Source organism: Lutra lutra, chromosome 2 (assembly GCF_902655055.1).
Source record: "Lutra lutra chromosome 2, mLutLut1.2, whole genome shotgun sequence".
NCBI classification, from domain to species: Eukaryota; Metazoa; Chordata; class Mammalia; order Carnivora; family Mustelidae; genus Lutra; species Lutra lutra.
This window is the reverse complement of record NC_062279.1, coordinates 103,507,310-103,522,419: the sequence shown is the minus strand read 5'-3', so window position 1 is coordinate 103,522,419 and position 15,110 is coordinate 103,507,310. Positions and strand designations below refer to the sequence as shown.

Genomic DNA, 15,110 nt, shown 5'->3' with positions numbered 1-15,110 from the left:
TGTGTGTGTGTATATGCGTGCCACATCTTCCTTATCCATTTGTCTATTGATGGACACTTAGATTGCTTCAATATATTGATTGTTGTAAATAACGTTGCAATAAACACAGAAGTACACGTGTCTTTTTGAATTAGTGTGTTCATTTTCTTTGTGTAAATACCTGTAGTAGAATTATTGGATTATATGGTATTTCTGTTTTTAATTTTTCAAAACACTTCCATACTGTTTTCCACTGTGGCCATACCAATTTGCATTCCTACCAACAGTGCACAAGGGTTCCCCTTTTTCCGTATCTTCACCAGCACTTGTTGTTTCTTGTGTTTTTGGTTTTAGCCATTCTGATAGATATAAAGTGATATTTTAGTTTTGACTTGCATTTTCCTGATGACAAGTGGTGTTGAGAATCTTTTCATATGTCCATTGGATATCTTTATGTCTTTTTGGGAAAAATTTTATTTAAGTCCTCTGCCCATTTTTTAATTGAATTATTCGGGGTTTGGTACTGAGTTGTACATGTTCTTGATATATGTGTGTGTGCGCGTGTGTGTGCATGTGTGTGTGTGCGTGCGTGCGCGCTGCTGGTAGTTTCCTTTGCTGTATAAATCTTTTTACTTTGATGTTATCCAAATAATTTATTTTTGCTTTTGTTTTTCTTGCGTGAAGGGACCTATAAAGAAAAATGATCCTATGGCCAATGTCAGAGAAATTACTGCCTGTGTTTTTTTTATGGTTTTTAGGTCTTCATGATTTCAGACCTCACATTTGGGTCTTTAATCCATTTTGAGTTTATTTTTGTTTATGATGTTAAAGAGTGATACAGTTTCATTCTTTTGCATGTAGCTGTCCATTTCTCCCAGCACCATTTATTGAGGAGACCGTCTTTTCCCATTGTATATTCTTGCCTCCTTTGTCACAGATTAACTGACCATATAATCAGTGGTTTATTTTGGGCTCTCCATTCTATTCCACTGGTCTATGTATCTGTTTTTATGCCAGTACCATACTGTATTGATTACTACTGCTGTGCAGTATATCTTGAGACCTGGAACTTTGACATCTCCAAGCTTTGTTTTTCTTTTTCAAGATTGCTTTGGCTATTTGGGGTCTTCTCTGATTTCATACAAATTTTAGTATTATTTGGTCTAGTTTTGTAAAAAACTGTTGGTATTTTGATAGGGATTACACTGAATCTGTGGATTGCTTTGAGTAGTATGGACATTCGAATAATACTGGTTCTTCCAGCCCACAACCTGGGATATCTTTCCATTTGTTTGGGTCATCTTCAGTTTCTTTCATCAGTGTTTTATAGTATTCAGAGAAGAGGTCTTTCATCTCTTTGGTTAAGTTTATACCTAGGTATTTTATTCTTTTTGGTGCATTTATAAAGGGTGTTGTTTTAAAATTTCTCCTTCTTGGGGTGCTTGGGTGGCTCGGTTGGTTAAGCGGCTGCCTTTGCCACTCTGGTCATGATTCCGGGTCCTGGGATCAAGCCCCACATCAGGCTCCCTGCTTAGCAGGGAGCCGGCTTCTCCCTCTCCCACTCTCCCTGCTTGTGTTCTCTCTCTCGCTGTGTCTTTCTCTGTCGAATAAATAAATAAATAAATCTTAAAAAAGGAAAAACAGTGTATATAATTTAAAAAATTCTCTTCCTGCTAGTTTGTTTTTAGTGTGTAGAAATACTACTTATTTCTGGGTATTAATTTTATATCCTGCACCTTAGCCTCTAATTCTTAAGCACTGGACCTGTGTTTCTTAAGTAGAGGCGAGTTTGTCCTCCAAGGAACAGGAGCACATTTGGCAATGTCTGTAGACATTTTTTGGTGTGTGTACAGGGTACTACTAGCGTCTAGTGGGTAGAGACCAGGGATGCTGCTAAACATTACGTCTCCCCTTGCTCCCTTTTTCTGGTCACCAATGCACAAAATTTATCAAGTGCAGAATGTCAGTAGTGCCAAGGATGAGAAATTCTGCAGTAGACTGTACACTACCCATGTTGGTAGAAGGTAATGTAGAGGCACGGCATTCTTGAAAAAGATTGGGAGCAGGTACTGAGGAGTAAGCTGTGTTAATTATAAAAGGATATAAAGGATTGGTGAATAGCAGGTGCTGGTGGTTGTTGAATGCAGAAGGTTAATGGTTCTATTATTTTTCTGCAGTCACTTGGCATCCTGGAACTTGACAGTATTTTTTTAAAAAGTGATCTGACATAAATAGACATTTCTCCAAAGACAACATGCAGACAGCCAACAGACACATGAAAAGGTGGTCAGCATCACTCACCATCAGGAAAATGCAGATCAAACTATAGTGAGATATCACCTCACACCTGTCAGAACGGCTAAAATAAAAAACACAAGAAACAACAGATGTTGGGGAGGATGCAGAGAAAGGGGAACCCTTGGGCACTGTTGGTGGGAATGCAAACTGGTGCAACTTCTGTGGAAAACAGTATGGAGTTTCTTCAGAAGGTCAAAAACAGACCTGACTATCTAGTAATCACACTACTGGGTATCTACCCCTAAAATACAAAAACACTAATTCAAAGGGATATATGCACCCCTGTGTTTATAGCAGCATTATTTACAATAGCCAAATTAAGGAAACAGCCCAATGTCCATGACAGATGAATTGGTAAAGATGATGTGGTGTGTGTGTGTGTGTGTGTGTGTGTGTGTGTGTGTGTGTGTGTCTATGGCATATATAATAGAATATTACTCAGCCATAAAAAAGAATGGAATCTTGCTATTTACACCGATATGGGTGGAGCTAGAAAGTATATTGCTAAGTGAATTAAGTCAGTCAGAGAAAGACAAATACTGTTATGATTTCACTCATATGTGGAATTTAAGAAAAAAATAAGCAGAGGAAAAAAAAAGAAAAAGAGAAAGAGAGAAACCAAGAAATAGACTCTTAATTATAGAGAACAAGCTGATGATTACCAGGGGGAGGTGGGTGAGGGGGATGGGTGAGATGGGTGATAAGGATTAAGGAGGATACTTGTCATGTTGAGCACTGGGTGAGGATGAAAGTGTTGCATCAGTATATTGTACACCTGAAACTAATGTTAACACTGTATGTTAACTATATTGGAATTAAAACAAACACTTAATAAAAAAGTGAATGATTTGTACCTTATTGGGTGAAAATGTCTTTTAAATCATTTTATTTCTGGACTCAGGAAGACAAGACTCGTCCTTTTATCATATCCAGCCCTACAAATGGGGCCGAATCTGTTAAAGAAGGCTGGCTCTCTGTCAACCCATATGACAATAATTTTGGTGATGTACATTTTTATGACTATACCAGTGATTGCTGGGATTGGAAAGTTTTCCCAAAAGCTCGATTTGTATCTGAATATGGATATCAGTCCTGGCCTTCCTTCAGTACATTAAAAAAGGTAAGCCACTTTTGATTTCCCAGTGATTCAGAATGGTAGGTGATGGGCATAGGTCATTTTCAACAGAAGTTCAGAAAGTCAAATGAGACAAGATTGGGCGCGTTGGGGGTGGTATGGCCATAGACAGTCTAATGAAATGTGCTTAGTATTTAAATGAAAGTTGAGGAAGATCATAGAAGAGAACTTTCTTCTTTAAAGTTTGGGGAGCTAAATTTCTCGTAGTCATCAATTTGAGGATTATAACTTTTCGATCCTGCTTTTAATTATGTTCCTTCACTTACATTTATAAAAATTGAATGGGAACCAGTGGTTGCTTAAGCCTGACTTCTTATCATGCATGAAAGTAATTCTCACTTGCTACTTTCTGTATATCCTACAACTGTTTTCACTTACAGATATTCAGAACTGGATAGTTTGCTACAGTAAGAGAAATGAATGTGATAAGTAAAGTTTTATCTAATGTTACCAGGTTGAATTATTTCTCTTTTTTTTGTCTCCTCCCTTTCATCTTCTGTTTCCTCCTCCCCTTCTTTCTCCTTTTTCTTTCATGCTGCTGTATCTGACTTTCACTATGCCATTTCACTTTCTTTGTTCCTACAGATTCAGTTTCATAGGCAGATTTTATTTCAGAGTTGTATGTGTTCCTAACTGAGATACAATTCACTGACCATACAATCCACCCATTTAAACACTTTCAGGGTTTTTGGTATATTCACAGAGTTGTGCAGCCATCACCATGACCTAGTTTTTTTTTTTTTCCTTAAGATTTTATTTATTAACCATGACCTAGTTTTAGAGCATTTTCATCACTCCAAAGAAACTCTGTACCCAAATTACTCCCCACTCTCTCAGTTCCTCTCACCCCAGCTCTAGGCACCACTAATCTGCTTTATGTGTATATACATTTGCCTTTTATGAACAATTCATATATTAGAATCATAAGATATGTGATCTTTTTAGGCTGCCTTCTTTCACTCAGCATAAAGTTTTCATGATTCGTCCATGTTCTGTCATGTAGTAGTTTGTCATTTTTTAAAATTGCTGAATAATATTCCATCATGTGGATATACATTTTGTTTATCCATTCATCAGTTGATGTACATTGTGTATTCCCACTTTTGGGCCAGTATGAATAATAATAGCTGCTGTGAATATTTGTATACATTTTTTTTTTGTGAACAATGTCTTCAGTTCTATTAAGTATACACTTAGGAGTGGAATTGCTGGGCCATATGGTAACTGTAGGTTTAACATTCCAAGGAACTGCCAAACTATTTCCCATAGTTTGCAAACACTGCACCATTTTACATTACCACCAGGAAATGTATGAAGGTTCCAAGTTCTCTACATCTTTGTCAACACTAATTTTCCCTTTTTGTGTTTTTTTAACATTTCCCTGGAGATTAGCATTTACAGAAAATTTGCCTTTTTTCATGGCTAATGATGTTGAGCTTCTTTTCATGTGCTTTTTGGCCATTTGTATATTTTCCTTAGAGAAAGGTCTATTCAAAAACCCTTCGCCTATTTTTTAATTTGGGTTGTCTTTTTGTTATTGACTTGTGCCAGTGTTTATAGCAGCAGTGTCTGCAGTAGCCAAAACATGGAAAGAACCCAGATGTCCATCAACAGATGGAGGGATAAAGAAGATGTGGTGTATATATACAATGAAGTACTCCTCAGCCATCAAAAAGAATGAAATCTTGCCATTTGCAATGATGTGGATAGAACTAGACTACATTACGCTATGTGAAATAAGTCAGTCAGAGAAAGACATACCATATGATTTCACTCATAGAAAATTTAAGAAATAAAACAGATGAACAGAAGGGGAAGGGAAGAAAAAATAAAATAAGATAAAAGGAGAAAGGGAGGCAAACCATAAGGAACTCTTAACTATAGGGAACAGACAGGGTTGCTGGAGGGTAGGTGCTGGGGGGACAGGGTAACTGGGTGATGGGCATTAAGGAGGGCACTTGATGTAATGAGCACCGGCTCCATACATATGCAGCTGATGAATCACTAAATTCTACCCCTGAAACTAATAATACACTATATGTTAACTGAATTGAATTTAAATTAAAAAAATTTTTTTAAAGAGTTATACATATATTCTGGATATTTTTTTTAAATCAGATCTATGTTTTGCAAATATTTTCTCCTAATTTGTGTGTTTTCTTTTTACTTAGTTGATGGTGTCATTTTTTAAAATTTATTTTTAAAGATTTTATTTATTTATTTGACAGACAGAGATCACAAGTAGGCAGAGAGGCAGGCAGAGAGAGAGGAGGAAGCAGGCTCCCTGCAGAGCAGAGAACCTGATGTGGGGCTCCATCCCAGGACCCTGGCATCATGACCTGAGCCGAAGGCAGAGGCTTTAAACCACTGAGCCACCCAGGCGGCCCTATATTTTTAACTTTAATAAGTAATGTCATAACCTTAGATCTACCCCTTGTTTTCTTTTTTTTTCTTTTCTTTTTTTTTTTTTTTTTAGCACTACCATATTATAAGGTGGATTTTTTAGGAATACTTTTGTTTCGGGGCGCCTGGGTGGCTCAGTGGGTTAGGCCACTGCCTTCGGCTCAGGCCGTGATCTCAGGGTCCTGGGATCGAGTCCCGCATCGGGCTCTCTGCTCAGCAGGGAGCCTGCTTCCCTCTCTCTCTCTCTCTGCCTGCCTCTCCATCTACTTGTGATGTCTTTCTGTCAAATAAATAAATAAAATCTTAAAAAAAAAAAAGTGGAAAAAAAAAAGGAATACTTTTGTTTCAGAATGGAGGAGAATGGAGTTGAGTATCCTGACTCAGGTAGGAATAGGTGTTAGAATGGGAAGGAAGGAATGAAAGAAGCAAAAATATTTACTGAGCAGGTGCTCTTTACCAGAGACCCATTGTTTCATTTAGCAATGATCTACTCCCTCCCCCAACCCTTTGATTGAGGTCTGGAAGGAAATCAAGGTACTAGAGCGTGAGAGTTCCATCATTATCCCCAGATAGCAAGTAGGATATCTGGATTCAAGCTTACTGTCTAACACAGAAGCTGAATCATTTTCGTTTCACATTTTTGGGAGGGATGAGTGTTATAAATTGCTAAACCTTTTTCTTAAATCTATTAGCCTTTCTGTTTACCTTCTGATAATAATGCACTTGCCGTGTTTTTGTGAAATGCCTGATGATGTTCAAAGATACAAAACACTGTGTTTTAACATAGGGAAAGGTGAAGCTAAGTTCTGTCTGTACTATTCATTATGAAGCCTTGATTTAACCATTCCTCTTTTTTGAACTACATTGCTTAGTTGAGGATTTGGATTAGGTAATTGGGAAAATGAAAGAAAACTTAGGTTTTTAGTTAGAGATTTTTTCCCCCATATATCTAACAAAAATATTAAAATATCCCTTTCTAGTTTAGGATGCATTACTTCTTTGTCAAATAATCATATTTTCTTTTTTAAAAATTTTTATTTGTTTATTTGAGAGAGAGAGAGCATGAGAGGGGAGAAGGTCAGAGGGAGAAACAGACTCCCTGTGGAGCTGGGAGCCCGATGCGGGACTCTATCCCAGGACTCTGGGATCATGACCTGAGCTGAAGGCAGTGGCCTAACCAACTGAACCACCCAGGCGCCCAAAACAATCATATTTTCAGTAGTCCATTATCAATATTGCATAGTGATTAAAAGCTTGGGCTGTGGAGTATACAGATTTGGATTTTAATTCTAAACTGCCAGGGGTGACTAGGTGGCTCAGTGGGTTAAGTCTCTGCCTTCGGCTCAGGTCATGATCCCAGGTCTTGATCTCATGATCCTGGGATCGAGCCCTGCATTGGGCTCTCTGCTCAGCAGGGAGCCTGCTTCTCCCTCTCTCTCTGCCTGCCTCTCTGCCTACTTGTGATCTCTCTCTGTGTGTCAAATAAATAAATAAAATCTTTAAAAAAACAGAGTGATAATAGTACTGACTTGTAGACTCGTCATGAGGATTGAGTGAGGTAATATTCTTAAAACAATTAGAGTCTTGTCTGGCACTTTCTAATTCCTACTGATAATATTTTTACAGCTGAAATTTATAAGACTCTCAAACCATGACTATCAGAAGTTAGAAAGCTTTCCACATAACAGAAGATCAAGTTTACCAGTTATGGGATACATTCATATCATTACCAGTCAAGGCTGAGAAGCCTGAAGATGTGTTTCAGGCTTTAAAAAGGAAAGGAAGGCTGTTGGTAAAGGTGTATACATCTCAAATGTGTACAAGATGACTGTAAATACTAATACCTCTTTTAAGTAAGTAATTGAAGTAATTAGTGTGCTCTAAACTGTCTGGTGATACCAGTTTTGGAAAATACATATAATTTGGAAAAACTTTCACATCAAACATGAGTAATGTGCACTACTTACATTTTACTATAAATAAATTCATAAAGAGTAGTTTTTTTCCTTTTAAGGTGATTGGTCTGTGCCTTGCATGATTCTAGGGAATTATAAGTCATATTTTATGAACAGGGATTAATATTTTTAATTTTTAGGGATTTCTGAGTGTGCGGTAGATTGTTTTTCAAAGCCTTTGTATAACCTGCATTAAACTGATGTTTTCAGGTGTAGACAGCAGTTTTTCTTATATCTTTTTCAAATGCTAAAATGGCATTAAATTATAGACCTAGAAGCCAGAATGATTGTCTATTTTTCTCTAAAAGTTACTACTAATATGTGTGTGGTATTTTTGTTTGTTTGTTTTTACCTTGACCTGATGATAGCTTCTCAAAGAGATGACAGATCGCATAAATTGTGCCTGGCTCTAAAAAAAGATTTACTGTTAGGGGGAAAGAGTATCATTGTTTGGTTTTTGTCTTCAACTATATCAAAATTAAATATCTGTATATATCAAATATATTTAGTAGTAATTGAGAAACAAATAAGCAAGTGCTAAGCATTTACTGTCTTAATAGTCATATTTTATTCCTGTCAAAGAATTGACAGTTTTAACAGATTACTGTTTTCAGTCCATTATTTACTTTTTTTTTTTGACAATTTATTTACTTGAATAGATGAAATGACATTTAAAAATGAGCACGATGAATGTTCTAAACACAGGAATAATATTTTGATAAGATAAGAATTTTGATAGAAATGCCAAAGTGAGGAGTGCCTGAGTGGCTCAGTGGGTAAAGGCCTTTGCCTTTGGCTCAGATCATGATCCCAGGGTCCTGGCATCAAGCCCCGCATCAGGCTCTCTGTTCTGCAGGAAGCCTGCTTCCCCCTCTCTCTCTGCCTGCTTCTCTGCCTACTTGTGATCTCTGTCTGTCAAATAAATAAATAAAATCTTCTAAAAAAAAAAAAGAAAAGAAAAAGAAATGCCAAAGTGAAACTTTCTAGGTTTGAGTAAGGGAAGGTATAGGTGCCAAATTCTGGTTTGTGATTCAACTTTGCACAGGGCTACTCTTTCACCAATAATAAGTACAAAACATCTACCATCTGTGAAATTAGAGTCGCAGAGCAAACCTTGAGCTGTTTTCTCTGTGCAGAGTACTTTTTGAGTTTGTCAGAAGTGTGTGGAAAAGTAGTTTCACTCCTAACTTCCCAATTTGTACCTCCTCTTCTTTCCTCGAAAGGTTTCATCTAAAGAGGACTGGTCTTACAACAGCAAATTTTCACTTCACCGACAACATCATGCAGATGGTAACAGTGAAATGCTGCGTCAGGTTGAATTTCACTTCACACTCCCGGAAAGCCCAGATCCATTACAGGCGTTCAAGGATACCATATATCTTACTCAGGTAAGGGATTTTCATCCTGGAGTTCAGCAGGTTCCTGCAGTTAACGCAAGGGATTCCATAGACTCTGTAAGCCTTACGTGATGAAAAAGCATTTTATTTCACTGATTGAGGAGCATATCTTCTTCAAAAATAGATAAATGATGACATGTATTACTTGAAATAGTTAATTTTTGGCATTTGCCTCTCTTCCAGAGAACAAACAGTTCACAATGTTCTACATCAAATTGTGCATTAACATGTTCCCTAGCTCACGATCACCATACAGTGTCAGTGATTAAGACAATAGCTTTCCCCAAGGATAACATAGAACAGTGGAACACAGTAGAGTCCAGAAACAGACTTACAGATGATATAGTTACTTAGTTGACGGCCATTTGCCACCGTAATCCCCGTGAGAAAGGTTAGTTTTTCCAGTAGACGGTACAGTATCAAGTGGGTATCTTTATAGGAAAACAAGTGAACTTTGATTCCACATACAAAAATTACATACAAGAATTAATTTGATCAGTGATCAAGGAATCAACTATGAAAGGTAACAATTTTATAACCTTGGCAAAGAGTTCTTAAACAGGACGTAAGAACTAACTGTGAAAGAAAATAATGATAAATTGGGACTTCATTAAATTATAGACTTTTGTAAATTAAGACACCATTAAGAGAGAGCAGAGACAAGCCACAGATTGGCAGTAGTATCTGCAAAACATGTATCTGATAAAAGATTTGTATTCAAAATAAAGAGCTTCTATGAAGTAATAAGAAAAGGATATAACCTTTTAAAAAATGGACAAAAACCTTGAACAGGCACTTCATCAAAGAAGATACCCAGTGTTCGGTAAATATGTGAAAATGTGTTAAGTTTCATTCTCAATCAAGGAAATGCAAATTAAAATCATGCTAGGGTATACACTACAAGGTACACAATGTCTTTTTAGCACAATGCCTAAAATTAAATAGATTGACAATGCCAACTGTTGGTGATGATGTGCGATAGCTGGAACTTGTAGACATTGTTAGTAGGAATAGAAATTTGTTTAACCACTTTGGAAAATTTTATGGCACTTTCTATCCAAGCTGAACATTTGCTTCCTCTTCGAATCAGCATTTCTACTCCAAGCTATGTACCCAAGAAAAATGAGTACATATGTCTGCCAACAGACATCTAAAATAACGTTCATACCAGCTTTATTCATAATAGCCTCAAACTGAAAACAGCCTAGATGTTCTTTAACAGAGGAATTTATAAACTACGGTGTACTTACGTCATGGAATATTCCATAGCAGTACAAAAGAATGAACTGCTGATATCAGCATCAACTTGGATGAATCTCACAAACATTGTGTTGAGCAAAAGAAACATTGAAGTTTTCGTTATAGACAAAATGAATCAGGATGATGGAGAGCAAATTAGTGATCACCACTCTTGTGGAGGGGATAGTGAATTACGGTTAGACATGGGTATTAGGAGACTCTCCAGAGTGCTAAAAAAGCCTTATGTCTTGATCTGGGCGCTGGTACATGGGTGTATACACATGATAAAATTCACTGAGGTGTACACTTAAAATCTCTGCATGTCACCTTATCATCTTATTGGATTTTTAAAAAAATTCTATTTATTCATCTGAGAGAGAGAGATGGGAGGGCACAAGCAAGGGGAGACAGAGGGAGATGGAGAAGCGGGCTCCCTGCTGAGCTGGGAGCCTGACATGGGGCTGGATCCCAGGACCCTGGAGTCACGACCTAAGCTGAAGGCAGGCTTAATGACTGAGCCACCCAGGTGCCCCTGGATTATTTTTAAAACAGCTCTATTGAGATAAAATTGACACGCTGTAAGATTCACTCATTTAAAATACACAATTAAGTGATTCTTAGAATATTTATTGAGTAATGCAACCGTGACCATAACCCAATTTTAGAACATTTCTCACATCCCCAGAAGGTCCCTTGTGCCCATTTTCAGTTACTCTCCTTTCTCACCTTCCGCTGCAGGTAAACACTAATCTGCTTTCTGTCTGTGTAAATTTTACTTTTCTCAATATTTCATGTAACTACAATGTGTGATGTTTTGCATCTGGCTTCTTTCACCTAGCATAATGTTTTTGAAGTGTTTCCATGTTGTAGCAAATACACGTACTTCATTCCTCGTTTTTGCTGAATAGTATCCGGTTGTAATGGATGTACCATATTTCACATATCCAGTCATCTGTTGGTGCAGATTTGGATTATTACCAGTTTTTGACCATTATGAATCATACCACCATGAATATTAGCATATAGATCTTTGTGTACGTATCTTCATTTCCTTTGAGTTGAAATATATACGTGAAATTGCTGAGTTATATGGTAAATTTAAATATATGTTTAAAGTAAGAAACTAGGGCACTTGGATGGCTCAGTGGGTTAAGCCACTGCCTTCATCTCAGGTCATGATCCCAGGGTCCTGGGGTCGAGTCCCGCAACGGGCTGTCTGCTCAGCAGGAAGCCTGCTTCCCTTCCTCTCTCTCTGCCTGCCTCTCTGCCTGCGTTTCTGCCTACTTGTGATCTCTGTCTGTCAAATAAATAAAATCTTTAAAAATTAAAAAAAAACAATAAAGTAAGAAACTATTGAGCTGAATTTTAGGTAATATTTTCTTCTTAATGTTTCCATTTACTCTCTTTATTTGCTACTTTTATCTCATGAACCTGTGAACTACACATCCGTAAGACTATTAAAGCCACCGCTTATTTATCTGATGTTTTTGCCATGATTGTTTCAAGTTTAGAGAGAGAAGGCAGGAGCCTAATCCCAGTCATATGAGTTGATCTGAAATAGACTCAAAGTTTTTGTTAAACATGATCACATTTTAATTTTTGCATCTTAGCACCTAATATGCCAATTTTAATCTAAACTCATGCCTACTCACATCAGTTTTCTCCTATATAAAAACAAAAATCTGGATGGAAGCTGAAGCAGAAAACTGGAAGCCAAAAGAATACTCTTTTTTAGAAGGTGATAAACTAATAAAGAAGATTTTAATGTTTTAACCATAAGCTTATCAGTTAGGGAAGCTTTGCCAGTGTGATGTATAATTTATGAACTTACCTCACAGAACGCAAATTAAAAGATAAAGTTGATATCTGTCCCTTTTAAAGTGTTGAGGTTCATCTTAGTAGCTTTTCATAGCCAATATTCTATCAAAATGCCTCAGTTTTGATATATGAACTAGGACGATCCTCATTCCTGTGTGTATGTATATGCGCACACGTGGGAACCTTTTCAGCTGTTGTTTTTCATGCTGGCTGCCCTCCTCCCAGCTGCTCATTTTATTACTGTTACTTTATTCTATTTCCTCAAAACAAAGCACTCACAAAAATAATTGTTCTTTCTGAACTCATTAGCATTAGTGGTATGTAGTTAGGAGCTGATGGTACAAGTGGAATTATTTGTTGCTGGTTTTGTTGGTGATGGCTTTCATCTGATAGTTTAGCACTGTTGTCTTATCAGGCATTGGCTTGGAATTGGATTGTGTTAGTTCTACCCTAGAACTTCAGTTGTACTAGATGGGATCTGAGATGAAAAAAAAGCAGAATTAGGTTTTTGTTTGTTTTTAGTGTTGGATTTTCTTGACGGAAATACAGACAGGAAATGTTAAAGTAAAATGTTCTTCTCCTTACTACTTTGATTTTAAACAATCATCTCTGACATGTGCATTAGAAATAAAACTTTTCCTTGGTCCATTTTTTCTGTTCCTGCCTCCAGCCTCTCTTCTTTTTCTTATTGTCTGTCATACTATTCTGAAGAACAGAGTACCTGTTTGTGTACCACTTTTAAAGATGTTCTGTAAGGCAAGTTTTTGCAACTTTCAGAAATATCTTGGCTGAGAAGGTGGTGCGGTAAGTTTCCTCACATTTTGATCTTTTCCTGTCTTTTCCTTATCTTATAACAGCAAAAGTATCCCTCTCGGTTTTTACTTCCTTAATTCTTCTAATAATTCCAAAATAATCTTGCCTCACCTTTCATTCTCCTGCGTTATCCTGTTATATTGTATTCCAAATAGCCTACTTACCTAGGCACACTCTTAAGCTGGGTTGCACAGGCTCACTGATTAGTTTGAGGACTGTCTATACTAACACATTTAAATTTGATCAATTTAATCTGCCAGTATGGCCTCTTAACTAGCCACTTAAAGAGGAAGCTGGGCTATTTTTATTAACCCCTTAGCTTATAGCTCCCTCTAGTGCCTCCCTTTATTACTCACATATGTATTAAACATGTAGTGAAGGCTAGATACTTGGGGATGTCCTTAAGAGATACATATTCTTTAGGGGTCCATTTTATCTTCCTGTGTGGCATGTAACTTGATCACAACAACAACAAACAGACTATGTTGTAGGCCTAGGTGTTGATGATACTCGCTACCTTGGAATGGTTATTTGTTTGGTAAGCAGCACTGAGATTTGATAGAAGATCCAGTCTATGCTGAGCTCTTAAGATGGATGAGGTGAGTAAAGGAGGGGAATGATTAATAGAGTACATTACACACTAATGTATTATATTTATATGCAACATGTAATTTAGCAGTCAAGCAGACAGTCAGCATTCTTTGGGTGTCTACCAAATGGCTGGCCCTGGGCCACGAGATGCATTGTATATCTTCTCACGTAATTCTGACAACATCTCCAGACATCTGTGTTTCTGTTTTAATTTTATGTTTGAGTAAACAGGCTCAGAAAGGTTAAGTATTCTTTCCAAGTTCTCAGGCAATGAATGGAGCAAGTTTCTGCCTTTTAAACTATAGTATTTTATCCTTTCACATTTGAGGTAAGGGAAATTCTATAACTACTGAGGTTGAATTTTATCAATTTGCAGCACTTAAGTAAAGCAGACATCAGAAATTTGGCACATTAAAAGAGGCCTCATTGGAACAATAGAGAAAATCAACAAAACCAAAAAGTTAGTTCTTTGAAATGAGCAACGAAATTGAAAAAACTGTAGCTAGACTGGCCAAGAAAAAAAAAAAAGAGAGAAGATTCCAATTACTAAATCAAGAATGAAAGAAGGAACACTACTAATGAAAAGGGTGATTAGAAAATATGTGAACAATTGTATGACAATAAGTCATTTAACCTAGATGAAATGGCAAATTCATAGAAAGACATAAACAATGAAAACTGACTCAAGAAGAAATAGAAAATCTAAGTAGATCTATCACAACTAAAGAGATTGAGTTTAGTAATCAAAGAATTGTCCTCTGCAAAGATGTCTTCACTAGTGAATTCTAAAAAATATTTAAAGTAGAATTAACACCATCTTTCACAAATTCTTCCCAAAATACAGAAGAGGGGAAAATACTTCATAACTCATTCTGTGAAGCCATTTTTATTCTGATACTAAAAGCAGACAAAGACATATTAAGAAAAGCTATCTTCTGTGAATATAGACAAAAAGAAATCTTCAACAAAATACTAATAATTCAAATCCAGCAGTATATAAAAAGGTTTATAAATTATAATCAAGTGGGATTTACCCAGAATGTAAGATTGGTTCAACATATCAAAGTCAATCAGTGTAATACACCATATTAATAGACTAAAGGAGAAATAATTACATGATCATTTCAATAGATGAAGAAAAAGCATTAGAAAAAATACAGTACCCTTTCATGATTTAAAAAAAAAAAAATTCGACAAGCTAGGACAAGAAGGGACTTCCTCAACCTGGTAAGAGCACCTGTGAAGAACCTATAGCCAATATCATACTGTGAATAGTGAAAAACAGAAAGTTTTCTCCCAAGATCAGGAAAAAAACAAGGGTGCCTGCTCTTGCCACTTCTATTCAACATTGCATTGGAGATTCTAGTCAAAACATTTAGGCCAGGAAATCATAAAAGGCATGAAATTGGGAAGAAAGAAGTAACACTTTCTCTTTGCAGATGACATGATTTTATATATAGGAAAGCTTCAAAAGTCCACCTA

General features: G+C 36.7%; 1 protein-coding gene across 4 annotated transcripts in view; it reads left to right on the top strand.

Moving 5' to 3' along the window:
* The window catches only part of MANBA (mannosidase beta), a 122,075-nt gene that overhangs the window by 87,798 nt on the left and 19,167 nt on the right, over positions 1–15,110 (top strand). For 3 of the 4 annotated variants that reach the window (XM_047718098.1, XM_047718097.1, XM_047718101.1), the window contains 2 exons: positions 3,179–3,397; positions 8,994–9,158. In XM_047718098.1, the coding sequence (XP_047574054.1) occupies positions 3,179–3,397; positions 8,994–9,158 (384 nt within the window). The remainder of the gene's footprint in view (positions 1–3,178; positions 3,398–8,993; positions 9,159–15,110) is intronic. The other variant, XM_047718099.1, reaches the window with a different exon arrangement.